The sequence below is a fragment of the Botrytis fragariae genome (assembly GCF_013461495.1).
Source record: "Botrytis fragariae strain BVB16 chromosome Unknown tig00000050, whole genome shotgun sequence".
Classification (NCBI taxonomy): Eukaryota; Fungi; Ascomycota; class Leotiomycetes; order Helotiales; family Sclerotiniaceae; genus Botrytis; species Botrytis fragariae.
The window spans coordinates 2,010,295-2,037,173 of NW_023500992.1; the positions used below are offsets into that span (position 1 = coordinate 2,010,295).

The 26,879-nt window shown below is 43.1% G+C and overlaps 10 protein-coding genes across 10 annotated transcripts; 4 read left to right on the forward strand and 6 right to left on the reverse strand.

Annotated features, from left to right (window-relative positions):
• Positions 1-1,660: 1,660 nt before the first annotated feature.
• Positions 1,661-2,514, reverse strand: Bfra_004618 (uncharacterized protein; the record flags this gene model as incomplete). Its single annotated transcript, XM_037335018.1, has 3 exons — positions 1,661-1,742; positions 1,807-2,317; positions 2,403-2,514. The coding sequence occupies 3 exons, from the start codon at positions 2,512-2,514 to the stop codon at positions 1,661-1,663; spliced, it is 705 nt and encodes a 234-aa protein (XP_037193552.1).
• Positions 2,515-3,251: 737 nt separating this feature from the next.
• Positions 3,252-5,670, reverse strand: Bfra_004619 (putative oligopeptidase family protein; the record flags this gene model as incomplete). The annotated part of the gene is made up of 4 exons (XM_037335019.1): positions 3,252-4,746; positions 4,799-4,937; positions 4,988-5,181; positions 5,291-5,670. The coding sequence occupies 4 exons, from the start codon at positions 5,668-5,670 to the stop codon at positions 3,252-3,254; spliced, it is 2,208 nt and encodes a 735-aa protein (XP_037193553.1).
• A 1,052-nt stretch (positions 5,671-6,722) lies between these two features.
• On the reverse strand, positions 6,723-7,773 carry Bfra_004620 (putative prohibitin-2 protein; the record flags this gene model as incomplete). The annotated part of the gene is made up of 3 exons (XM_037335020.1): positions 6,723-7,055; positions 7,110-7,465; positions 7,539-7,773. 3 exons carry the CDS (start codon positions 7,771-7,773, stop codon positions 6,723-6,725), a joined length of 924 nt encoding a protein of 307 aa, XP_037193554.1.
• Positions 7,774-8,342: 569 nt separating this feature from the next.
• Bfra_004621 (putative rna recognition motif containing protein) lies at positions 8,343-9,546 on the forward strand (the record flags this gene model as incomplete). The annotated part of the gene is made up of 4 exons (XM_037335021.1): positions 8,343-8,394; positions 8,469-8,594; positions 8,675-8,772; positions 8,851-9,546. The coding sequence occupies 4 exons, from the start codon at positions 8,343-8,345 to the stop codon at positions 9,544-9,546; spliced, it is 972 nt and encodes a 323-aa protein (XP_037193555.1).
• A 259-nt stretch (positions 9,547-9,805) lies between these two features.
• Positions 9,806-11,668, reverse strand: Bfra_004622 (putative phosphoribosylaminoimidazole carboxylase protein; the record flags this gene model as incomplete). The annotated part of the gene is made up of 3 exons (XM_037335022.1): positions 9,806-10,700; positions 10,767-11,319; positions 11,392-11,668. 3 exons carry the CDS (start codon positions 11,666-11,668, stop codon positions 9,806-9,808), a joined length of 1,725 nt encoding a protein of 574 aa, XP_037193556.1.
• A 1,061-nt stretch (positions 11,669-12,729) lies between these two features.
• Positions 12,730-15,931, forward strand: Bfra_004623 (uncharacterized protein; the record flags this gene model as incomplete). The annotated part of the gene is made up of 4 exons (XM_037335023.1): positions 12,730-13,322; positions 13,699-14,256; positions 14,761-14,983; positions 15,571-15,931. The coding sequence occupies exons 1-4, from the start codon at positions 12,830-12,832 to the stop codon at positions 15,929-15,931; spliced, it is 1,635 nt and encodes a 544-aa protein (XP_037193557.1). The 5' UTR covers positions 12,730-12,829.
• Positions 15,932-16,510: 579 nt separating this feature from the next.
• Bfra_004624 (uncharacterized protein) lies at positions 16,511-17,434 on the forward strand (the record flags this gene model as incomplete). Its single annotated transcript, XM_037335024.1, has 1 exon — positions 16,511-17,434. One exon carries the CDS (start codon positions 16,511-16,513, stop codon positions 17,432-17,434), a length of 924 nt encoding a protein of 307 aa, XP_037193558.1.
• Positions 17,435-17,906: 472 nt separating this feature from the next.
• Bfra_004625 (uncharacterized protein) lies at positions 17,907-19,034 on the forward strand (the record flags this gene model as incomplete). Its single annotated transcript, XM_037335025.1, has 1 exon — positions 17,907-19,034. One exon carries the CDS (start codon positions 17,907-17,909, stop codon positions 19,032-19,034), a length of 1,128 nt encoding a protein of 375 aa, XP_037193559.1.
• A 411-nt stretch (positions 19,035-19,445) lies between these two features.
• Bfra_004626 (uncharacterized protein) lies at positions 19,446-20,075 on the reverse strand (the record flags this gene model as incomplete). The annotated part of the gene is made up of 2 exons (XM_037335026.1): positions 19,446-19,883; positions 19,932-20,075. The coding sequence occupies 2 exons, from the start codon at positions 20,073-20,075 to the stop codon at positions 19,446-19,448; spliced, it is 582 nt and encodes a 193-aa protein (XP_037193560.1).
• A 2,207-nt stretch (positions 20,076-22,282) lies between these two features.
• On the reverse strand, positions 22,283-24,445 carry Bfra_004627 (putative duf803 domain membrane protein; the record flags this gene model as incomplete). The annotated part of the gene is made up of 1 exon (XM_037335027.1): positions 22,283-24,445. One exon carries the CDS (start codon positions 24,443-24,445, stop codon positions 22,283-22,285), a length of 2,163 nt encoding a protein of 720 aa, XP_037193561.1.
• Between the last annotated feature and the right edge of the window lie 2,434 nt (positions 24,446-26,879).

Sequence of the window (26,879 nt, forward strand, 5' to 3'; positions counted from 1 at the left end):
AACGGCCGACACACAAAAGTTCGCAATCCGTGCGCATCTATCATGATCAGGCTTCAGAGTCATATGCGCTGTGTTCTGAAAGAAAGTACATGTGAATATTGCTTTTATTGGTAGGAAACTTACACGCCTAACTCACCCTAAGATAGCGACAAGATGCGACACAGTACCGAATAAAAGTGGTACAGCAGGCAAGCGAAGAGAATTCTTGCGCTCTCAAAGCTGACGATGCAGTAAAAGTCATAATTCAATATGCAGGGCGTCAGAACAGCAGACAATCTCTCGCGGTAGAAGGAAATACTTCCAGCAGCACCTTCAATGAACTCATTCTTCGATCTGGACCTCAAAATACTAAGTTCAAATCCAAAGAAAAGCCAAGTTTGTCATTCTCACAAACTCGGCCTCTATTCCTATAAACTTCGCGATCCACTCTAAAACACCAATTCACCTTACCTTCACGCACCCCTTCCACCCCATCCACTCCCACCTCACCAACCCCCCAATCAAACCCCTCCCTCGCCAGAAAAAATCCCCACTCCATCCACTCCATTCACTCACTCACATCCCCAAATCCACCCTCAAAAACAACAGAACAAAACTTCAGCCGCGACGGCTTACAGTCCCAGTCTACATGTACGGTCAAGACAGTCCGAAACTGCCTTGCGAAACCGCACTCTATGCACTGTCCGATCGAAGTACCACAATGCGGAAGAAAGGCGATATCTCAAACTGCGGGGAGTGAGAAATTCTAACCGCTGCGCCACGAGGCGTGTGGAATGCTTATGTTGGGATGTCGGGATTGGGGGTATATAAAGGTGAGGAGAGGGGAGGGTGAGGTATGGTGGTATTTGAGTTGGGAGGTATGAATGGGTGATGATGGTGTAGAGGTTGGGGTGTGAAGAGACTATGTTGTGTGCGTCGTTTGGTAATTGTTCATAGGTATCTGGGTAGTCATATAAATAGGCACACTCATTACTCTACAGTTTTTTTGTCCATGTGTACTTGTCGCTGACTACACTCAAGTGTTCAATCTCTTGAATTGTCCATCTACATCGAACTACTTTTACATGAGCGCAGCTTTTTCCTAAATTCATTTGATCACTCATCTAGCATTTCTTTCGCTACTTCTTTCCACTGGAAGAGTTGTCTTCCGCACAACCTCGCATACATTAAATTTGGGAAACAGAATCGTTGCAGGGTGTTAAATTATTAGCTCTGCCCAAGGAATACTGAGCAAGTTCCACATCCTTCTCAGCCAAGGGTTTCTTTTACAGCGCTCACTCATCAAATATCGGACACTTCATAATATTTGGTGGTGTTATAATGATTATTAGGGTTATTAAGCTATCTGCTAGCAGTTGTAGTTCGAATCTTTCAGAGAAGAGTTGGCTCGAAATCTATGCGCATATGGAGAGCTTCGTCATGAGAGTAACTATAGCAAGACAAAATCTTCCAATCTGTATCTCCTTCTTCCCAGCGATGCATCTCCCACCCCAATTTCAATGCTAGTATAAATGAGCAGAGTCGATGAATCAAGCAATAATAACAACTGATGTTTCACCTCCAGAAACCAGTCGCCTTCAATGCAACTGATGTAACGGATGCGATAACAGCTCGTACCATTAGCAGTGCGCCTAGGAAACAACTGATTCATTCGCCAATTTCAAATCAAACCTCTTGAAGCATCGAGTCTTCTTCTCATAGCTAGGACCTCTTTGCATACCATATCGACCCACGCATCAAACCTACTTTCCATTAGTATGCCGACCAAGGCTTCAAATTGACTCCGTCAAAGTGTAAGAAACATACTCAGAAATCCCATCTCCCCAATCAACTTTCTCATAAACCCCTTTTTCTTCTTCTTCCTTAGCCGTCAAACCTGGTCCTCTCCCAACCTTTCTATCTGCCCTCTCTGTCGCCCCAACTCCCATAAATAAAGCCCGCGGTGTAATTCCCACACATCTAGCTACGAATTCTCTAAAATTCTGATCTGGCTCTATTGCTTCCATTGCACTAACACCACTCCTCAGGTTATTATTTCTAGATTCAGTTGTGCCAGATCCAGTTGTGCCACTTTCCATTCGACATTTTCCAGATGTTTGGTATTCAGGATTGATTTTGGTATTGGAAGATGAAAATGGATTGATGTTTGGGCTGGGAGAAAGGGGAGCAAGACTTCTGGCAGGACGTCCTTCCATACGAAGATAGAATTCCTCGCGGGAAATATCGCGGCCCATGGCTCGTACGGTTTGAGAGTGGAGACGGGAGAGGATGTCGAGATCGCAGGCATGAGGACCAATGGCGCAGAAAGTTGTTGGATCTTGTGCATTTGGTTAGAATGAAGCTCTGTTCCACGATAAAGTCTTACGGGGTATATGTAGAGAATGGTGCTAGTATTTACTTACGGATATTTGGTGGAAGAACTGGAGAAGGAGCTTCAGGTATTTGGGGTATTTTTGGAGAAAAAGTATAAGAACTAGCACGACTTCCATTTCGTTTCTCGGAATTGAAAGACATGGTTTCTGATTGCCGGGAATGAGTGTCATATGAGAAACAGGATCTCTGGAGAGAATCTTTTGTTTCGAATCTATCTTTCTCTTCGAACCTATCGAATACAGCTGATGTTGAGTAAAGAAAAATAGCAGTTTATATTGATGGAAAAAAACCGATATGGAAAGCGAACGAATTAAAAGATCTATAGAAGTTAAGGCCCAAATGGACAGATTGAGTGATCGTTTATTCACTTTGTGTTTGTGTGCCGATGAAGGTGAAGGTGAATGGAAAGTTAAGCAAACATCGAATCAGCAGGTAATGTATAGAGAAAAGTCATTGTGTGGCATGAGCACTCCAAACATCGTGAGACCAAGCTAAGTAGGTAGTTCTTAGCTTTTATTTCCATTATTTAGGGCGAGAACTAGTTCCTACCATTGGAGGTAATAACGAAAAACTACAATCGGGAAAGAACATCCAGACGAGAGGGAAGTTACTCACGTGTTTCTCGACCTTTATACCCTTTCAAAAAAGCCAAGTGTCTTCACAAAAAAACTCTCTGTCGTCTGAGAGAGAGACTAAAGATCTCTCTCGCCAGTCTACAATATCTTGAGGCAACATGGGATATTGAATGAGAGACTTGCAAAAAAATCATCACTTTTTACGCATCCAAAGAAAAAAAAAGCTCGAAACTAAAATGTAATTTTTATTGGCCTATCAAACTACCCTATTAATGACCTCTTTGCAGGAACCTTTTATTGGCCTCAAATCCAAGGACCACTCTGCAAAATAGCCCGATAATCGGTGTCATTTGGGCTGGAATAAACAGGTAAGCCTACATGTTCATTCAACCAATCTAGTACCGTCTTGTGCCACACCAGACTATTCTCCTGGCTCAAAACCCAATGGTTTTCATCTGGGAAACTCAAAAATTTACTCTCAATACCCTTTGCCTGGAGAATGTTGAATGCAGCAAGACCTTCCGCGATTGGAAGACGGTAATCCAACTCATTATGGTTAATGAGATGAGGAGTGGACCAGGCATCGGTGTGGTTTGCCGGATTCCAACGTGCGTAATTGTCGAAGTTCTCCCAGAGTGTTCCGTTGAAATCATGTTGCATGAACCAGAGTTCCTCGGAGGAATATTGGGCAAGAGTGGAGAAACATCCGTCGTGTGTGAACAAAGCCTTGAATTTACGTCCGAGAGGTTGGCCTTGAATCCAGTTTACCATGTATCCACCATAACTGGCACCCAAAGCGATAGCTCGATCTGTGTCGACGAATGGGAGATTTTCTTCGATATATTCCCAACCTTTGACGAGATCGTTGTATGGTCTACCACCCCACTGGTTTTGAATTCCGTCGGTGAGATTCTGACCAAATCCTGTACTACCGGTAGGGTTGAAGGCTACAACAACATAGCCTTGTTCGGCGAACACGGCCATGTTCCAACGGGTACTCCAAAGATCTTCAGTTGCTCCCTGAGGTCCACCGTGAATGTAGAATGCTAGGGGGTATTTTTGACCTTCAACAAATGTACTTGGTTTAATGACCCAGGCGTGGACTAGGTAGTCTCCATCGCCTTGGTAGAAAACATCGGAGATGAAATCACGGGAAAGTCCATACGCTTTGAGACTGTTGAGATTAGCTGAGATGGTGGTAACACCAGATGATGCATTGGTAGCAGCTGAAACGCTGGGGTCAACGGAAGAGAAGACCGAGTTATCGAGATAACTTGAACTGCTAATGAGTAACTTGTCTTTTCCTTGAGGGTGAAGATCTGTTACACCGCCATCTTTATAGATAATGGATGGAAGGGTTGTGTTTGTAGGATCCGAAGAAAATGTAAACAGTCTAACTCTAGCGAAATCTTCGGCTACTGCGTGGATAGACTCTCCATCTTGGCTGTAAAGGAGTGTACTTGGGCTACGATCCCAAGCTCCTTTTCCATCTTCTGAGGCAAAGAATTCAATAGCAGTCAAATCGGAAGTGACATCTGCTACTTGTAGAACACGGTTCTTGTCACTTTCGTAAGCGATTTGTGCCATGCGAACGAAAGCAAGTGAAGATCCAGAGGGTGAAAAGACTACAGCGTCCGAAGCACCCTCGAGATTGGGAGTGGAAACCACTTTCAATTCTGGAGAGGTTTCGGTAAATGTCGTCAATGGTACATAGTAAACATCCGACTTGGTTGTGGTAGCTTGATTCAAAGTAATGTCTTTGGCGATGAAAGATAAACCTTTGCTACCGATGTCAAAGCTGTTCGAAGTTAGAAAATTTCCCAGAAAGTAAAATGACGTCATTCACTTGCCTGTTTGTAGCACCAAATGGTGGGACGGGCGATTCGAGTCCAGATCCATTCAAAACATTAATTGGTTCGCTGAGGGTATAGTTACTGCCCGTGGTTGACAAAGCCGCGTACCAAATACTGTTTCTTTGAGGTGTGACGTCTGTTTTATGTTAGTGCTGGTTTTCGAACAGAGTCTTGGGAGTTCCTCACAAGTGTCCCAATGCCTCACGAAAATGGTGGTATACGCTCTTCCAGTCGAATAAGGTGTAGGAGCGAGTTCGGAATTATACAAAGTACCATTGGGCAACGCTTGGCCACTGAATGCAACACCAAGAGTTCCCTCGCCAATGCTAACTAGTTTGAGGTTGTCTACTGCTCCAGGAACAGAACCTGCTGGGATGGGTCTATAAGGAGGTCAGAATTGAGTCAAGATGCAAATAGGAATCCGTATGGAGATTTGTATAGTATTTTGTGTAGCCAAAGACCACATGACGGATGTAATAGAAGACTCACTCCGCACTTGGTGCCGTTGCGTCTCCCACGACGAAGCTAGTGGATCCATCATCCTCCGAAACGAACCAAATGATCTTACTTCCATCGCCTAACCAATTGGCATTGCTGATGCCACTAGAATTGCTGAATAGCCAAGATGTACCATTAGCAAGGTTCATCACACGGAGCTCATGAGAATTGTGATGCTCCTCAAATGAGTAGGTAGCCACAGTGTAAAGTGCAAGCGTTCCATCTGCATTCGGGATTGCCGACCCTCGACGAGGAGAACTCAACATCGCTTGAGGAGTGAATGTCGGTGTAGAATTGGTGTAGGTAGCATTAGCTACCCCTGCGGATAGCAGTGCCACCAACGACAAAGAGCTCCTCATCGTAAAGAGCATGATGAGCAAGTATCCTAGCGGACTGCGAGGAAGGACGGTAAGAGGAGGGTGACTTCGAGACACAACTTATCGGGGAAAAGCCGAGGTTTTATATATTTACCATTCATCCCATTGAGCCCCGCTAATTGGATTGTTATCTCGGGCTATGATGTCGTGCTAGAGTGCCAAGCTCCATAACAGTAAACATATTGACAGTTTACATCCGAAGTTTAAACAAGGCAATATGCATTCACACAACGGTTAAGTGACACAAAGTGCGGAGAAAGCTTTCCTCTGTAACGTTCGTCTGTGGTCTTATCGTAATACCAGGATTCTATAAGGTAATTCCAATTGTTTGGGAAGATCGGCCAGGGACACACCAATTTGAATTGGCTCATTCATCTGAGTTTACTCGTATCAATCCCAATGCTCAACCATGAGGCTGGGCCAATCTAAACCTGAGGGGAAGGTCCGTAAAAATGCTATCGGAAGCTATCATCCAAAAGGAAGGTGGGAGCGTCTTGGCTATAAGCGCCAAGCGCCAAGACACGCCACGACAAATTGTTGGTGGGAATTGAGCTAGAAATGAATATATCACGTGATTTTGCCTCCTAAAGCACGAGAGCTCTGCGATTGCGTGCGCAAAGTTGTGAGCCGTTCTAAAGCGACTTCGAGCAAGGCTTGATCCGTGTTCCGAAATAGAGGATTTAATGAGTATAAATTCTAACAAGGGGTCAATGCAGGTGATCAGCAATTTGAATGCTACAATGAACTTAACGAATACCTAGACAACGACTTCAAGCGAGAAATGGAAGTCTAAAGACCCGAAAGTTTTGAAGAAAAGTGATTTTTTCGTTTTGGAGATTGCGATTGCACCTCTTACCCACCAATAGTGGGGATTTAATCGACTCAAAGAAAGGCGTATTATGTGTGCTCAAATAATGCATTCATAGCCATGGGCCAAAAACCGATCGGCACACCTTGTACCTTTCAGAAAATATAGTATACATGCTACATACGCTTGTAGTACAGTGGAGAGAGTTTATTTAATTCGCCATTACCATCCCAATTCATTATGCCTTTTTGTTTTTATCCTCAAATGCCTCAGTGACATTTAATCCCAATCCCTCCGAATCCAAATACATCTTGTTGCGTCCACCAGCCTCTTGAATGATTTGAGCAATTGCTCTAGCATTCTCGATTCTCTTCAAATCGACGTATGATCGACTCTTCTTGATAGCATCACCAATCAACTCCGCAGATCGTGCTTCTCCCTGGGCCTTAACAATCATAGCTTGCTTCTCTTGACGTGCCTTGTCAACTACGAATGCAGCACGCTGAGCTTCTTGCTGTGCAACTTGCTTGGCCTCTACTGCTGCTGTAAACTCGGGAGAAAATGCGAGATGCTATTCACTCATTAGCATTTGTGTCATTTTTTAAGTATCTTATAAATATCATACCGTTAAGGAAACATCATCAAGCATGATGTTGAATCTAGCTGCTCTCTTCGACAAATTCTCTCTGACTAGTCTTGCAACCATCTCACGTTGGGTGATCAACTGACTGGCGTTGAATTGCGCAACTACACTCTTCAAAACTTCGTTCACAATCGATGGCAGTACTCTCTCATCGTAGTCGGTACCTAAGGTTCGGTAGATTTGAGGAAGGGCATCGATTCGAGGCCTTGAGAGAACACGGCAGGTAATGTTGACCATCTGTAAATCCTTGGTGCCGGTGAGGGAGGCGACATTGCGTGGCTTTGCTCGAACATCATAATCTATAGGGGTCTCAAACCATGGGATCTTGATATGTGTACCTGGAAAGCGAAGTCGTAATGTTAGCCACCACATTATGTGAGATAACCGCCCCAGGAAAAAGTAAATGCATACCTTCACTGTAGATTTGCTTGCCAACACCACCTAATCTCGTATATTTGATAGCTCTGTGACCACCATCAACGTTGAAAAGCGCATTATTTCCAACGACCATGAGTCCACCCAGTGCAATAAGTGTAGCCAATCCACCTGCTATTCCCTTTGGTGCCGGTCCTCCGCCACCATTTTTACCTGCTTCACTTGCCATTCTCTGCAGCTTCTTAAAAACATCTTGTGGATTGTTCGACATGATGACAGCTTTCGAAAATTCGGACACAATATCGATCTGCGAATTATTGTGGCGGGGTTTAAGGGGAGTAAATTGTGATGCGGAGGGGGATTTGTGAAGCTCTATGATCAGATCAACGAAAACCGTCCTAGCGTATTTTTAATTTAGCCGCACCTCACTCCACACAAGCTTTGACGCCAAGCATAATGAAAGTCGTGAAGCGCGATAAACTAAACCTTACTATCATTTCTGTCAAGGACGTATTCCCCTTCCATACTGCTCAAAACAACATTAAAAAAATCGAATTTTCTCAAAACAGAGGCAGTACTATTAAATCGCCTTTATTTCCACAATTATAAAAGGGATTTGGATTGTCGGTGCTCATAAGGAAGAGGACAAGAAGGATTTTAGAGTAGCCAGAAATCACTTCTTCAAAGACTTTCTGTGCCATTTCTCAATTTTGCAGTGACAAAAGAAGTGATCAATCCATTTGCATTCCTTTCTAAAGGGTCAAATCTTGCAAACAAAATCATCTCAACTCTGTCCATCGCATATTTCCATAGTCTGGAACATTCATTATCTCTTTCAATATGTCAATAAAACCTCCTTCCAAGTCTGTATTTGTTGGAAATATTCCTTATGGTAATTTATCTTCTTTCTCTTTGACCGGTCGTCATTGCTGTACCGTATCAAGCTAATTTATGCCGTATGAAAAGGTCTTACCGAGGAACAGATAATAGATATCTTCAGCAGCGCGGGAAATGTTGTCAATTTTCGACTTGTCTATGATCGCGAAACAGGTAGACCCAAAGGCTTCGGTTTCGCAGAATATCCCGATTCAGGTACGTGCAGTACACTGCATATTTGGTTTGCGACTTTCCCATCCATGGTTACACTGCTAAATTTTTGCGCGTCCATCTAGACTCTGCAGCTTCTGCAGTAAGGAATTTAAACGACTACGAAATTATGAATCGAAAATTGCGCGTTGATTTCTCAAATGATGGTGGTGAGGAAGAGAATGTATGTCGAGCTTCTATCCTACAATAATTCGATCTACAAATATACCTAGAGAGTGTGCTAATTTGTGTTTCTTTCCAGTCTGCGCCAAACTATCAACCTCCCCCTCTCAATACAAATGGCCTTCCAGTTCCACCTCCATCTCTACCAATTCCTCAAGCTTCAAACACCTCCCCATTGCCGCCTCTGCCAATAGGCATCGAGTTACCCCAAGGCCTCACCTGCCCTGATGCAATCTCTCGCACTCTCAACACTCTCCCTCCATCCCAACTTCTCGATGTCCTCTCCCAAATGAAGACCCTTGCCTCGACCGATCCTCAAAAAGCGACCGAACTCCTCCATCAAGCTCCCCAACTCTCCTATGCCGTTTTCCAAGCCCTTCTTCTGATGGGCCTTGTTCAACCCGAAGCCCTCTCGTCCGTCATCGAGTCATCGATTGCAGCACCAGTATCCGCTCCCCCCGTCCCAAGTATTCCTCCACCCGTTGCGGCCATTCCTCAATATGGAGGTTCGGCATACCCATCTGGATATCCACCCCCTCCTCCACATATGGCAGGCCAAATGGGTTTGCCAATGATGAGTACACCGCCAGTACAAGGTTATGCGCCACCTCCCCCACAACAAAGGCAAGCTCCTCCACCACCAGCTCAAGTGGCCGAACCAGATGCCGATGCGTTGATGGCGCAAGTCATGGCCATGCCACAGGAATTGATCGATAGTTTGCCACCAGCTGATAGGGCACAATTGATGGCGCTGAGAGCTCAGTTTCGTGGATAAGCCTATGGAGTGGGTGAAAGGGAAATGGTTCAATTAAGGACGCAATTCTCGTGATTTTTCATCTTTATGCTTCCTTGATATTTTCTGGTTCTGAGGTCAGGCGCTGATGGGTAGTTAGCAAAGGAACCAATTAAGTAAACACATCAAGCAAATGTAAATTTAATTGCTGATTTTATTTGTCTATTGTTCATTTAACTATATATTTCCATGTGCATAGTTGAAATGCGTGGTATCAATGTGATTCTACATCCTTCAAAATCTAATATCCCTCCCATCCGACCTCTTCTAATCTTCCTTTCTTTCCTACAACTTCATCTTCCATCTTCTTCATATAGTCCTCCATCTTTGCAAATACCACACTATCACTGGCTCCGATTATTCTGGCTGCTAACAACGCTGCGTTGACGCTGTTGTTAATAGCAACAGTTGCAACAGGAACTCCTCTTGGCATCTGTACTATGCTCAGAAGACTATCCATTCCATCCAATGTACTTCCCTTCACTGGTACGCCAATAACTGGAAGAGGGGTTTGCGCAGCGATCATACCAGGCAAATGTGCCGCTCCGCCCGCAGCAGCAATAATAACTTTAAAGCCATTGGAAGCGGCGTCGCGTGCAAAATCTGCCATGAGTTGTGGTGTACGATGCGCAGACGTTATAGTAAGGAAGTATGGAATTTGAAGTGAATCAAGGATAGCAAGACCGGGTTTGAGAATGGGGAGATCTGAGTCTGAGCCCATAGTGATAGCGACGAGCTTTTGAGGTGAAGATGGAGATGAGACTGTGGTAGATGTGGGTTTGGGGAGACCTTTTCGTTCGGCGCGCATGTTATCGTTCAGCGCGATTAAGGGGGAAATGAGTTGCTCGGCTTGAGCCATAGAGCTACCAATGACAGTGATGTGACCAATTTTTCGGGCTGGCTTGGATTCTTTTCCATACATGTGAAGGTTGGCCGTGGGGATCGCGGCGGCTTGTTGCATCAACTCTTTGTGGGAATCTTTTGACGCTCCACCGAGAATGTTCAACATGATCGTTGCGGGAAACATTGAAGGTATAGCTGAGTTGGGGAAGGATGGCATGATGCCTAATATTGACAGAAGTTGAGATTTGTATTGAGACATGGTTGGGCATGCTTCAATTGTGTAATGTCCCGAACTGTAGTAAGATTGTGTCAGTACTCGTCTAAATTTGCCTGTTGAGATTACGCCTTGAAATACTCACTTGTGGGGGCGAGGAGCAATTTCATTGACCAGTATTTCACCATCTTCCATAACAAATAGTTCAACTCCAAAAACACCTTTACCCCAAAGGCTGCCCACTGCCTTGCGCGCTAAAGCTTGTGCTTTCTTTTGGAGGTCACTAGAAATTCCTCTTGCTGGAGCATAAACTAATTTGCAGATGCTATCCTCGTGAATTGTCTCGACGACTGGGTATGCGATGGTAGAGTCCCCATGTTTGGAAACTTCGTTTTCTGTCTTCACAACCATTACCGCAAGCTCCATTCTGAAGCTCGCCCATTTCTCGGCATATAATGACCTATCCTTCAACACTTCAAGCGCATTCTTGATATCGGATTCTGACTTCACAGGACAATTACCTCGTCCGTCATAGGCGTCTTTCCTTGCCTTAAGCATGAATGGGTATCCGTGTGTGCGCCCGAATTCCTCAAGATTTCCAGCCTCTACCGCTTGTGATGTTGCAGTCTGTACTCCAGCTTTAATGAGGTGCTCTTTCTGTAAATACTTGTCCTGGATGACTCGCAACGTCTTCCAGCCTAAAGTTATATTAGTGTTGTTTCAAAGCTTGAATCAACATATTCATGATGAATATCAAAATGAATACCCACTGGGTTGCACTTCCACTCCAGAGTTTGCGAGCTCTTCCAATACGTATGTGTCCACATGTTCAATCTCCACTGTCAAGACATCCACTTTCTTTGCAAGTTCGCGGATTTTCTCAGCATCAATGAAAGAGCCATCAAGATGGTCATTCTTGGCATTAACTTGTTTGGCTGGGGAGTTTGGTGCATCGAGAATAATAACCTTGACACCAAGAGGATTCGCAGCTTCGCAGAGCATCTGCCCCAATTGCCCTCCTCCCAAAAGTCCTATAGTTTTCTCCATGATGTCGTATGGTGGGGTGTTTGATGATTGCGGGGTATTGAGGAGGAAGAAAAATTTGGGTTGGGGTAATATATATCACCAGCATTAAATCCCGCATTTGCTCACCGCTATCGGGCGGTGAGTTGCGAAATCCGAATGAACGATATCAATGTGAATTGCTATCCTAGAGCATGGATCGAATACCATTTGATATCTTGAAAATCAATGGAAGATAACTTTGTGGCTATTGTTACATCAACCTCCATTCGATTTCACTGGCTTAAGTCACATAATATCGACTACATTTGCATCCGAATCTATCTATTTTATCTCACTCGGGAGATCCGGTGCGTAGTAATGGCAACATCTGACAATAGCATTGTACTCAAATCAGCACAAAATATTCGCTTCCTGCCGATGCGTGGAGCGCATTTTCCGGATGCTTGCCCAAATCATTTTGAGAACCCTAAAATCATAGGTATTTGAGGTAATGCTTGCAAACACATGTTTGTCTCAGGAGAGCCAATATTGCCTTTTGCCTTTGTTGTGGAGATGATTGCCTTCTTCAGCAATCTCCTTTCCACAGCTTGTGAGTTTCCACGGTGCTCAATATGATATTGGTGTTCGCAGAACATGGTCTGACAACTTCAAGCTGAAAGCCGTATATCATAAACTTGCAAAGCCCGATGCTGATGATACCTAAGTGGTTATTCTAGATGGACCAAAAGTCGGTAATCGTACTGCTACTATGTTTGTGATAGATCTGTTGGTCTGATGACTAGCACTTGCACCCTCGACTTATTGTCCGAGACTGTCAAAGCAAAGCTATTGTGTAAACCGTTTTGTATGACGGGAGGTATACATCAAGTGATGCTCACGTCGCGTGGTAGTTTGCGGAACATATACCGCTCTAAATCATTCATCATTTCATATTGTATATGTGAATTAGATTTAGCAAACGTATTTCTGAAATATTGAATTGTATCTTTCGGTTTCTTCTATTCCTATCAAAGCATTTTTGCTCCATCTACTTGTGCACATAATTCTTCTTATTTCGATCAAGTTATAATACTCCAGCTTTCTCCACAAGACGTTCCAGGAACAGCATTTCAGATTTATGCTCTTTTGTATTCGTCAACTTTTTGAAAATCCCAATGTTCACGGTAAAAGAGGACTATAGCTATGTCTTCGAAAGATAACTCGATCATTCCATACATGGAAGAAGCACCTCCAGCATACTCGAGCGTTGATGGTATTCATTCCATACCTACACTGCATCTTGATACGCTTGAGCTTTTGAAACGGAGACTGAGCATGAAATTTTCGAATTACAACAATATCCTTGAAATCCTTATTTTCAGACATCGCCTAAGGTTATATGACCTTTACCATATACAAGATCATACATTGCCCGTGCGCATACACCTCATCAAACTGGGAGTTGATGCTCCCTGTGAACTTATGGATCAGTCGGAGGGAGATAACAACCTCCAGCGTATGAAGACTATCGAGATTCCAACGATTGCCAAGCAGGAAATCTCAATTTTTGTTCGAGTCTATCAACAAGGTCATAATGGGAAACATCCATCGCAAAAGGAAGTTATTGATTATTTTGACGCGTGGGACTACGCGGTTCAATACTGCGAAGCCATGACTTTGAAGTACACGAAATCTTGTTAGGAGTAGTGATATGGTAGGGAGATGGCGGCGCAATTATAATTCTAGCGATTAACTCACACCTTCCTCTCTTGGAGTCATGTTTTCTAAAAAACAATATCTGAATCATATTATCTGCTCGAATTTTATGTATAAACATCCTCTTTGAAGTTGTTTCTTCCTCACACCTAAACTTCAACAAAATTTTCTTGCAACACTCCAGCATTTTTCAAACCAACTGAATACATATCAACATTTTGAATACACATTACAGTATTTCGTCCTGACGCTTTGGTCTCTGTATTCTGAAGAAAAAAAAACACTCATTAGCTGACGAAACTACATTGTCTCAAAACCTGTCAACCTTGCAATGTATGAAAACTGTCCATTTTTAGGCAACTTGTCAATGGTTAGATCTGAGGCTTGGTTGGCGTCCGAGAAATATTTGATGTTATTGAAAGATTCGATACCTGACGAAGATCCACAAATTCCACCCGCGATGACATTATCGCTTTCCACGCAAACTGCTTGCTCAGAAAATCCTCCACTACCAGCTCTAGCTAAAGAGGTGTTATGGTATGGTCATGAGAAGAAGTTCAAAGAGTCTTCAAACATTCCATATTCTCCATACGTTATAAGACTTCAAGAATTCTCCGCACGTATCAACAACAACAACAAGACGCTACCCATTCCTGTGTCGTGTGCAACCTTATTGATGAAGAATGACTTGCAGGATGCAAAACATAAATTGATTGAGCAGCTGATTCGCATTCAAATAAAGAGCTTTGAGAATGCTCATGGAACTTTCGACAAGCTCACAAATTCACATCAATGCGAAGGATTGGAATGGTTCGATGAATCATATGACAATGCTGTCATCGATTTTTGCGGTGCTAGAAAGGACCAGATCGAATTGGACAAGCTCAGATACGGAGCTTGGCAAGCTGGAGCTCGTTGGAGGCACGCATAATGAAGATTTGGAGACTAGGCGTTCCATTATTTGGACTGGGGAACTGGTGTAAGCTTTTGATGTTTGAAAGTAGCCCAGTAGTTAAAATAGATTCAATATCTTAAGATAATAATTTCAATGGTCTGATTGGGTTCACAAATTGAAACCTTCTGAATGCCAATATGCAGTCCTGGCTCCCAAAAATCCTGGACATGGCCTGGGAATAGTGATTGTCTGACGCTTTCGCTTGCTTTCGAACTGTTGCTTGATGGTACCAAAATACGTAGTTGAAACATTCCTTTATTAAGTTATACATAGACAATATTTGAATCACAGTGAGAAATACGTAACTTATATTACACTTATATGATCTAGATAGCACAAGAACTCTCCACTTTAATGAAATAGCTTAGATATCCTTCACAAGTACTTAAGTATCCTTAGGCAAACGAGACTCCGTCAAACTTCCCGATTTACATTGCAGTAATCATGTTCCTTAGTAACGCAGAACCCGAACGCCGTACTTCTACAATTATCGCCCCGGCCTCGAATCTGATGACCTCGAACTCGAAAAACTTCCCTCGAGCTACACGAGCCCTCACGCGTCGTTACAAGGAAAAGGCTGCGAAGATGGGGATGGGGATGGAGTGGATTGATAGAAAGGTATTAGAGGATTTGGAGATCGTCCGAAAGGAATATTTATCGACGGGCAAGGGGCAGCCTTCTGACGAGTTTGTTCTCTGGTTCTATGATGTCGAGCGATACGATAGGAATCCATGCTAGATTCGATGGCTTTCTCAAGACTTTCTTGTGGGGAACGGTCTGGGTTTTGGGTTCTAGTCGGGTTCGAAAAGAATATTCAATCTACGTGGCGTATGCAGATTGAGGATGATTTCAAACCGAGATAGTCCATCCAAATTTTATATTTTTCTCGAGATTCTTACATGTTATTCATAAAGGTGGTGTTGATGCTTATCTGGTGAACCCAAAGACATCGAGGCGTGCGCATGAATCTGAGTAACTTTCACTCTTGTCTGATGCTTGAGTAGACAGGAAGTATTCATTCACAGCCAACCGGGCTGACAATTATTATTCCAATGCAAGGATGACAACAATGGACCATTCAGATTTGGTGTCACTTTTCTGTGCTAGACCATTTTTGGCCCTGAATTCGACTCTGCAGGCATGCATATTGTACTACATATTCGCTCAACACTGAAGACAAGAACAGCTTCTGAACTCAATTTTTCTACGTATAGTTAAGTGCTGCAACCTTTCTATACACCAGTGAGCCATCTGTTACCTGAGACCTTACGAGACTAGTTATGCATAGTCCAACCACCGACTCATTCATGAACCTCCAAACCCTCTTACTTGGCACTCCTCTACCAACTTACTCAAACCCAACCTCGCCTCCTACTCCCCAAAAGGCCATGCACCCAACTCATGAAACAAAAACCGCCATACAATCGCCAGATCCCAAATCAACAAACACCGAACAACACCCAAGAGCTTCTCATCAACCAGTATATACATCCTTTAGTAGTCTCGGCCTGCGAGAACCCGCAGGGCCAACACGTGTCGAGACTTCTACCGAAGAGGGCTTGACTACTGCCTCTCCTCCTACAGCTATGCAACAAATCAAAAGTGTGTTGGGAATCGAGCCACCTCAAAAGTAAGAAATCTAAAGCCTACGATTTTTTTCAAGGTATGTTTTATACATCTGATATAGAGGCTCCATTGCTAACCTATAGAAAGGGGATTATTGTACCTCTGGGAGTTGTGTGTGAGAGCATGTTGCTTGGTAATTGAGGCGTGATTTTTGTAGAGGTTGGGACTTTTGGGAAGGGAGGTGCTATGTATATTGAGCGCCTGTGGGTTCGGTTCAAGGGGTATTGAGATTCAATATGAATTATTACTGTGTTTTTGTCTTTCATTGTGGTTTGAGTGAGCGCGTTCATTCTAGAGTTACGGACAAGTATTCACTACAGCTTCATTTTCTTATTTGTACGTATTGACTCTAAAATTAAAATTTCCTGACTATGTATCATCGCCATCAATTTCCAAGCGAAACTTCTGTTGGTTATAACTCAATGATTCGAAATACCTTGTAGAGTCAGCAGAATATTGTTTCGGGGACTATTTATATTTCTGAATACATTCTCAACCCAATCTCATTTCTCATTCATTTCCCGAAGTAAATCAGAAAGATCTATCCAAACTTCATATCAAAGTATCGATATTCTACCAGAGCATCTATGACCTGCTCAGCCATCCTGGTGCTCAGCCATCCTGGTGCTCAAGATGCTTTTCTCCAAACACCTCTCGAAACTCCTGATCAACTCGAACTACACAAAGCTGCGCTCCTGTACCACAAACAAAAGCATACTTTGCCACCTATGCAACAAGTGCAAAAATCTCCAGTCCATTCACCTGAAGAATCGATACAGCAAAAAGTCGGCGTATCACTAGATTCCCAAATATCAATCGGCAATGTCTTTCAAGATGGAATACCAAGTCTCCCAGTGATGCATTTGCCCGAACATCATCTTGTTCGACTTCGAGAATTGAAAATTCAGATAGTTGATAATATCTCATCTCCAACTGTTGAAAGACAAGAGGTTGAGGAAACTAAACGATTCAAGACGAGTGGAGATGTTGAAGAAAACAGGTTGGCCCAAGAAGAGCAACTCCCTAATAAGACCGACGACATTGCACACAAGACACCAATGCACATTAGCAACCTCTTTCGAACACATTTCCACAGGACAAAAAACTGTACTTTTTCTAGTATACTGTCTGAAAAGTCACGCAGGGCGGAAATTGAGGACAAAACCAACATCCGTTTCAAAGAAGCAACCGAAACCAATTCCACCCATCCAGTTCCCACCCATGATCCTAACTGGCCTTTACCCCCACCCGAAAGTTCATCTACTTGCAATATGGCTAATCGGGCCAGTGCGGAGCAGAATTATAACAGCTCCGAGAACACCATCACAGTGGGAAAAGACAACAAGAACGAGGGCCATTGTCATAACTCAGAGTCAATGAAAATAAGTGAGACAATCATAGAAGAAAGACACGAGTTCGACATTGGACCTTCAAAAGCAAGTAGAATGAAATTATACCAGGCGTGGAAGAGACGAATATTGGAGCTAAGCGGGGCAAAAGAGGTTAATTAGTTGGAACAGTCCGAGATAGGTTGTTAGAAGTTGGAAATATTTGATGTTTTAAACAGTAAGGGGACGGAGGGAGTGTCTAATTGACAGCTCGCGGTGAATACACATGTTCAAAGGCGGTTTCATATCCTCTGTATTCAGTAGCAATTTCATATCTCTTAAATCATAGGTTCTCATCCGAACTTGATTTGTAAATATTCATGAAGCTGATTTCTCAATGATTATTACACAAAGTTTTTGACTCAAAATCAAAAGTTTCGAACAAGTCATATAGTTGATATCAAAGAATCCAGTCATGTGAAAGAAATAGAACGAGAGGACTCATGATACTCATCAATATAGTATTATATAGTTTCGCTGTTTCCATTCCTCAAATCCTCATGAAACAATCTATACAAGCAGATAACTTTTCGTCGTTGCACACAAAACACATTCCCATTTCATCAACATACAAAACATAGATCAATCATTCAAGATGTTTGACTCCGTATTAACTCCACCACCTATCACTAATGCCACAGACCTTGAAGAACCTAACTGGTCTAAAGAACAACCTCCCTCGTATACATCATCCGGGTCTTACCTTACTGGGACAGACAAGTTCGAGGATCTCCATCTCGATGACCCTAAAGATACAAACGATGATGTTTGCAAAGAAGCAGAACGAGCCTCTACTGGATGGGCCAACGCATCAGAAGTGATTATCCCACCACCCAGCCAAGCATACTTTACTGGTGTGAAAAGCCAGGCAGCCGTCATCAGGGCCCCCCTTTTAGAATCTCAATGGTCCCAAGAACAAACTCTTCCCGTTTACCAGCCATACCAGATCGGACAAACTAGGTTAGAAGAAGCCAGCCCCCAATCCGACGCCGAAGCAACACAATCCTCTACCTGGTGGTCCGCTCGATGGTCCACGACATGGGCCCAAGCATTTGGCGAGACCATTTCACCACCCAACCCAGTTCATTTCCCCCTCGATCAACCCCATAACCATACCTCCAGTGGTAATCTTAACCGTAACACCAGTCTCACCGGTCGAAACCCGCATAAAGGATTCCACCAAACTAAAAAACTCCTCGGCAACCAACTGATGAATCGTATCACTTACATGAACGGAAACACACACACTTCCATAAGATACTACGAGGACCTTACCCCAGACCGTCGGAACACATATGAACAAGCAGCAGGATCCTTCATCGACTGCGCAAAAAATTTAATTCTACAGTCTGAAGGACCAAATCAGCGAGTGGATGATTGGATGATAATGGGATTTATTGATAAGAAATATACGGTTCCAGAAGAAGGAGAGAAGAAACCGTATTTGTTTGGAGAGTGGGAGTATCTCTGGGCGATTGATAAAGATGAGATCGCGGAGGCTAGAAATTCAATGCTTGAGAAAGTCCTAAGAGCTGGGAAATCTTGGAGAGATGGTTGGACTTGGTATCGCATACCGACTGTGGAAGATTGGAAATGGTGGTGTGGAGAATGGAGGAAAGTGCCGGGTGCGATTCGGGAGTGGAAACCTGCAGAGGAAGTTTGGCCGTGGCAGCGGAGATTTTGGGCTGAAGTTCTTTCCTTGGAGGCAAAATGTGAATTTTGAGAAGACATATCGTTAGAGGAGAGAGATGTAACTTTCATCGTGCTCTTGATGGAGTGTCTTCGAAGAAGATTTCAGGAATCCTCAACAGAAAGGAAAGGTGCCAAGAAACCTTTCAAGCAGCCGCATTAGATTTTACTTGAAGTTGATTTGTATAGTAGAAGCAATTTTCGAATAAGATCACACATGAAATCAGACAAAGAGAAAGAATCCAAGAAGCATCGATGATATTGAACTACAATACTATAATACAATACAATAGCTAAGAAAACTTGATTCTTAAGAAGTGCATACGTGCGCCTATCCACAATATCCAAACCACACTTGGACAGTGAACGTTCACTCGTTCAATTTTCTTTGAACAATATACTCATAATACTTGAGTCCCAGGGTTCTTGCTCCTCACAAAAAGGCTTACTTTCCAAATCCTTCATTACCTCCATTCCCTCGCTCTCTCACTCGACTTTCCTCTCCGTGTACTTCATCATCATCACCCGCCTTATACTTCCTCTCTCTATCTCTCTTACATCTCTTACCACCAGAGACTCTTTCAGCTGCTATCGACTTTTCATCATTACCTTTATTTTCATCTCCCTTCTTTCTTTTATTTCTCTTTCTTTTATTTCTCTTCCATTTCTTTCTCTTCTTGTAAGAAACCCCTTCATCTACTCTCCTCTCTCCATCCCCCTCTCCCCTTATCCTCCCATCCTCCCATTTCCCATGCTCAACCTCCGAGATCCATTTTTCGATTCTCTCTCTAAAAGCCGTTTTGTCAACAGCCTGAGGGGAAAGCGTTAATAGGGATTGAGCCGTACCATCATATTCAGCAGATTTGTTTACATCGGATCCGCGCTGGGCTTTGTTGCTTTAGAAGGATGGAGTGTAGTTCACCGGAGCTACGGGCTGGATGGTGTTTGGTGAAGAAGTCATTATATCAATTGGGTCGGTGCTTTGAGGTCTGATAGATGCGGAGGCAAGTTCTTCATGATTTGGAATTTGTGGACAGGTATAGAAAGGATCTTGATTCTCCTGAAGAATCCTCATTCCGAAAATGAGTTGTTGTTATGTAGATATGTTTTAAGAAATTGATAAACTATGAAGCGAGATTTTGGACTTCCGAATGATAGTTGTTTGTGCTTTTACCCTCTACCCCCTTTTCAGGAAATCTCGAAGCTTAAGAGCACAAATCTGGCGCTAAATTCATGATCGTTGGGATCACAGCTTCATTCTCAATGACTCGAGGTTTCTCACCAAGAGTCAATTAATCAAGTCATTCAAGACAATGAACAATACTCACACCAAATTCGAGCACAAGAGTTGGATGATTCAGATTAACTCGAACGATGAATTTTCATCATACCAAAATATCTAATCTTCCAGTCTCTCCCATCAGTCTTCATAATGAATAATTTAGTGGCTCATCAATCAAGAAGTGCAGAGCAGAAAAAGAATGAATGAACTCCAGAAAAGGAACACCCTTAATGATACCTACCCATCACATCACTCATAACAAAATCAAAAGCTTTGAGACTGTGCTCCTCCATCACTGACGAGTTCACGGTTTTCTGTTTCTTGCTCCATCATCACTCAGATGTCAAATTCAACGCCATGCACAACATCTTTCCTCCACATGATTCGATACATAATCGATTACTCCATACTTAACACTCAAAAAATGTTCAGACTACTAATAGCTATAGGTTGCTCGTAGTAGATAAGTTCACTTAATGGTTGATTCAAATTTCGCTTCTTCTAGATCTACAGAGATCTGCTAGCATGTATATTCTTCGGGATGAATTACAGTGGGAAAACCATTGAGGTAGGGGGGGGAGGGGGTTGCGATTCACTTCTTACCTCTCTCATATTCTCCCCTAGCACATATTTCACAATACTCTACACAGAATATCTAGCTACCCTAGAAGATTTTTCAATGTCTATGTAAACCCCGTGCACGTAGTACTTCCCCGAAGAAACGATAATCCTACCACATTGCCCACGCCAATTTCGATAAAAACGAAATGGCGGCGAAGTCCAAGACAGCGCTTTTTGCACGTTTGTGAAACTGGTGTTAGGACTTGCGATCATACTCATATAAATCATTATAAGCTCTTCCCCCAAGAACTCCCCATCAAACATCCATTATTTCCATCCTCGCACGTGTGACTTTCTTCAACATCTAAGCGAAAACAACAACAACAACAACAACAACAACAACAACACAAACCATCCAAACGACACCGACAACACAAAGCCCAGAATCAGAATCAAAATTTCACACCACGTATCAAGTCACCCCCATCCCCACCCCAAACTCCCAAAACCCCCAACACAAAAGCAAACCCCCAGAAATCCATCCCTCATTCCCTCTCACCAAGCTGCCTCATTTCATTTTCCATGACGAATAGTCGTCGATGTACTTCCGCGTTCTCTCTGCGAGAAAAATTTCCATCTGCAACAAGATTAAGCTTTAAATACCTACCTAGGTACATAAATACATACATCGCACTTGCTAGGTAATCTCCAGACAACCTCCCATGAATCCCCAAGTAAATAGACGATAAACAACAGCAACAGCAACAGCAACAGCAACAGCAACAATCATTCCTTCCCCCCCCCCGTAAAACAAAACAAAAACAAAAACAAAAACAATCCAAATCCGCCAAACCACCTCCCTTCAACCCCCTCCCTTCAACCCCCTACCCAAGCCCACAAAGAATGTCCCTAATGAAGCATCACGCAACGACACACAAATAACTAATGATCCTGATCTTACACCCAAACATCGAGGATTCCCTTAAATATCTACTTACCTACCTATACCGAGCAAGCAAGACTTTTATTCATTCACTCACTCACACATTTTATTCATAGAATTCCATCACATGTCTCCGTCCGTCAATAGATCATCAATCACAGGTAAGAACAGATCTCTAGGTAGGTACGATGATAACCAAGTTCATAATAATTTCTAGGTAGGTATCATAGGTCTCTCTTTCAACTCCTAATCACTTTCTCGAATAATTCTATTCATCTTCCATCCTCCTTCCTCCTTCCCTAATCCAAATCGCCTTCTAGGCAAGTCCCACCCCATTTTCCTTCAATATACAAAGCTTGTGATAATACACTTGCAGTAATAATAATCCACCTACCCAACCAACCATCCATCCATCCAATCGATCAACCAAACAAATAATAATGCCAGGGAAGGAAAACTTTCTTAGGTATTCGCAAACGCCAAAACTCCACATGATTCATATCATTCCATCATATCCCATATGTCCATCCTTGTATCCCCTAAAGAAATGAACCCTTCTCTCCCAACGCAGGATCTCTTCTGGGAGGAGAACGATTTCTTCTAAATCCTTGGTTTCAGAACTCCATGGTTCTAATTCTTCATCATCCTCATCGAATGAGGGAGTACTAGATGTACCCGATGGACTTTGTGTTCTCGTATCGCCTTTGACGAGACCTAATCTTTCTTCTTCGGTTGCACCCTTAACAACCTCATCACTTCCATGTCGAGAACCCATACGTTTTCTATCAGGTGAACGGACTTCTTGTGGAGGTCCGTCAGTTTGTTGTGGTCCTCCACCCTTTCTGAAGACATTCTGGAATGAAAATTGTCTCTTGGCAGAGTGAGGTGGTGGTGTAGGTGGAACTAAATTACTAGCTCTGGAGATTGGACGGTGTGGATCTTCTGCAATAGTAACATGTCTACCTCCCGAGCCAGTATACTCAGTCTTCTGATCGCGTAAAGCAGGCGGTAAACCCAAAGTATTATTGTCATGAATGTAGTAAGCTTCATCGCTATTTTCGCTCTTGTAAATATCACCATCACCACCTCTGTAAGTACGAATATCGGTCAAGGGAACAGGGTGAGTAGGACTTTGCAGGTTGACAACAGGATTTGTGCCCGAAGAAAGAGATTTGCCACGAGCTACACGGTTGCGAATAGTGCCAAAGATGGAAGAACTAAGACCGGTACCTGGTCGATCTTCTTCGTCGCGCTCTTCTTCTGGATCCGGGAAATGAGACATACCGAGAGGTGGGTGAGCAATAGGTGTTCTAGGAAGAGTCGTCCTATGAGTTGGTTGATGGTGCATATTTTCGGGTAGAGGAGGAACAGATGAATTAGCGCGAGATCTCATACTCGCGCTGTAGTTCGAACCAATTGTCGTTCTACGTCTTCGAAGACCATCCCATTCAACGATTTCATCTTCACCAAGTGGTTCCAAGTGAGACTCTTCATGAAGACGCTTAGCTTCCTCCATTTCCATCTTTTGTCTAGCTGAAGAGAATTTTCTAACAATAGCTGCTGCTCCTCTAATGGCATCTGCCTTTGGCTCAGTTTCTGGCTGTTCTTGTTCGGCAATAATGCGCATTTGATCGAGGTCACCTGCGAAAATGGCAGCATCTGGAACATCTTTGGCTGATTTCGATAGTTGAAGAAGGACGACTCCAGAACAAATAACCAGAAACCCCATGACGACCGTAATTATAGAGGTTGGAGTTCCTTTAAACCCTCGGAATAAAATGGCCGAAGTGACAATGGTAGAACTCGTAAACATAACATAATATGTCGGAGTTACCAATGCCGCATTGTAAATGTTAAGTGCTTTGTTCAAGTATATGATCTCCGTCAAAAGTGTGCAGACGACGAAAACGAATAAGACGTATAAGAACCACTGATTGTACTGTTTGGTCCCACCAATTTGAGTGACGATTGCAGCTCCCAAACCTTGTGTCGCAACAACACTCAGTCCTCCAATCAAACTGCAAATTGACAAATACACAAGCATGGATTTCTTTCCATAACGTGGTCCCGCCCAAAATCCAAGAAAGGTACACCCGATGATGATGACACCGGCGTAACTCAGAAACCCCGGAGCAATCACAAAATGTTGCATTTCTTGAATTGTCGCCGCCGACGCTTCCGCTGGCGCATTCATAACAATCACCACAGATCCAACAATACAGAGAAAACACCCGACCTTTCCGACCATACTCAGTCGCTCCTTGAGGAAGATTGCGGATAAGATCGTGGTAATGACGACACTGAGTGCGCCCAGCGGAGTAACCAAAATGGCATCAACAAATGCATATGCCACAAAATTGCAAATTTCTCCAAGAATCATGAGAGTCATACCCGACCACCACAAGGCATTCTTGAGGTACGCATATCCTTCTCCTGCTTCTTCATTATATTTCTCATTGGCTTTCAATAATCCAATCTTCTTCAACACAAACGATATTCCGATGAATACTCCTGAAGCCACGGCCAATGAAATTCCAATAGCTTTATATATAGGTGGTCGAACTTCGGTTTCGGCATCTGTGGTGGTTGTGCCATTTGTCGTATTTGCTCTAGCATAGATGAGGTTCGCAGCCAGGAGAGCATGCCCGGCTTGATCCATACTGGAGGAGGAGTGGGCGGCAAATCCGCCTGGAAAGGATATGAGACTTGAAGTTTTTGTATGTCGCTCAATAGAGATCTTTGTAATTTATTCGGTATTGGAGGAGGTAAATCGAATAGGGATATTCCTTTACAATTGAGAAATTAGTGGTTTAGAGAAGTTTCGTGGTGATTGTTGAGATTTCATGTAGAGGTAAATTGGTGGGTGATATTCCTTGATTATTGAGGAACTATGCGCGCCGACAGGTTGCGCAGTTATTTCGCAGTTGTTTGTTGAGATTGCGTGAATTCGAGCAGGAAGATATTCTCGGGATAAAGCAGACAGAGAGTAAAGCCAACAGCAAATAAGTTGGTTATTAGTATTGTCCCGTTTTGTTCTCTTTGGGTTTTGTGTGCGAAGATGTTGTTCTTGGGGGTATATTTGGTCCAAGTCCGTCGAGGCAAAACCAAATAAGTTGCTATTGTTTCTCGAGTCCTTTTTCTTGAAGCATAGCAGAGTGTATAGTGAATCAATCCTTCAATTAAAAGAATAATTTATAAAATCAGAACGAAGAATGAAGCGTGAAGCATGAAGCATGAAAAGGAAGAAAATACAAAAGTGGATTGTTTAACTGGATATTACGATTTTCCAATGGAAATGTAGCTAGACCGTAAGCTTGCGAAACTCTAGAAGATAGTGAGGGTCGCGAGGGATGTGAGGGATGTGAGGGATGTGAGGGTTTGGCTTTTGACTCTTGGGTGGATAAGGCCGTTCGAGAAGTTTATTACTTTGACATTTTAGTCGAGGGGCTGGGCTAGCAGGCTTTAAGGTATAAGGTACATCACTGGCTTGACTGGGTTGATATAAAGTTTATTAACCGGTTTTTTCTTTCTTTCTTGCTTGCTTGCTTGCTTGCTTGCTTGCTTGCTCTTGTGATAATATCCTCCGTACAGACAGAGGAAGAAGATCAATCAATACTTTATCATCCAATGAAGATTTTGGGTTCAATGAAAATGATAGGAGGCTATGCTAGAAGTATGGTGGATCGAGAAGATATACGACACGGCATGGTACGCACATCAAGGTATACATACATCAAGGTATACATAGCTACCTACCTGGTATAGATCGAAATCTCGAGTTTGATGTGCAGCAACGGTACTCGAATGAAAAGATTGAATGGGATATTAGATGACACCAAGACTGTGACTCCGTACATGTGGCGCTAATGGCGTTACAGCTCAAGTCTGTATTTAAAATTCACGACTATGCTATGACAGGTATAACAGTATTGTTTGAGTACCTACCTAAATCTGAATAATCTCCAAAGTCATGTATCATATCTGATAACTACATAACCAATACAGTACATACCTATCTATCTAATAACTACTCAACTCACAACTACTCAACTCATAACTACTCAACTCATAACTACTCAACTCACAACTACTCAACTCACAACTACTCAAATAACAAAACGAAAAGAGAAGCTAGGTTCTCGTGCTAATACCCTATCCCGCTGAACATCTAAATTGATGTCATCATCCATAACATTCTCCCTTGAAACGACAGACGAGAGAAACTACGACTCCAAGTAATTTTACACAGGAGGTTGGATGTATCAATCTATCTTTTGTGGACTAGAAGCGAGGAGGGGTTCCAAGGTTGGATCTAATAATCAGTGGACTTGATTTCGGAACAGATGAGATGATGGATTATCATCATCTTCCCACAAAGTCACTGACTCCCTACACTACCTACACCAAGTGCCCCTTTAATCGGTTACGTATGTTTCATCTGCATTAATCAATTTTGATTGGATGAATCATGTCAATTCTATTCCACATTCCCTGCCGGAACTCGAGGACGCTGTGAGCCACAAATAAATTATATACGGAGGACGGAATACCCGCCTGTCCAGCAACGCGAAGCAAGGGTTTGAGGAAAAGTATATCATCATGTCATATCATATCATTGTTCCTCTCTCTCTTCTCTTCTTGCATCACACACATTCTGTGCCGTGATCTCGAATCAAATCATCATGATGCTACCACCAACTAGATACCTCTTCACGCAATCTATCACATCTCTCACAACCGTAAGAAATCACGAGATACCTTACCCATTTGGATCCTATGTATATTCGCATCTAATTCCACACACATTGATTGACCTTGCCACTCCAACTGCCTAGCATTCTCCATCCATCCCCCAAAACATCACACAGCATGTCACCACCTCATCGTGGCATCGTCCATTTACATCCAATACGAGCTTTCTCCCAAACACCCTCACACCCAGCCCGCACTCCAGCCAAAGGAAGCTATCCATTCGTGTTATGCCTGTCGTTATACATAGTAACAAACCGTACATGCTCATCCACCCCTTAGCTCATGCACAATCCCAGAGACCTGCCTATCCACCCGCCTAGTCAAACCTGCGCCTACCTACT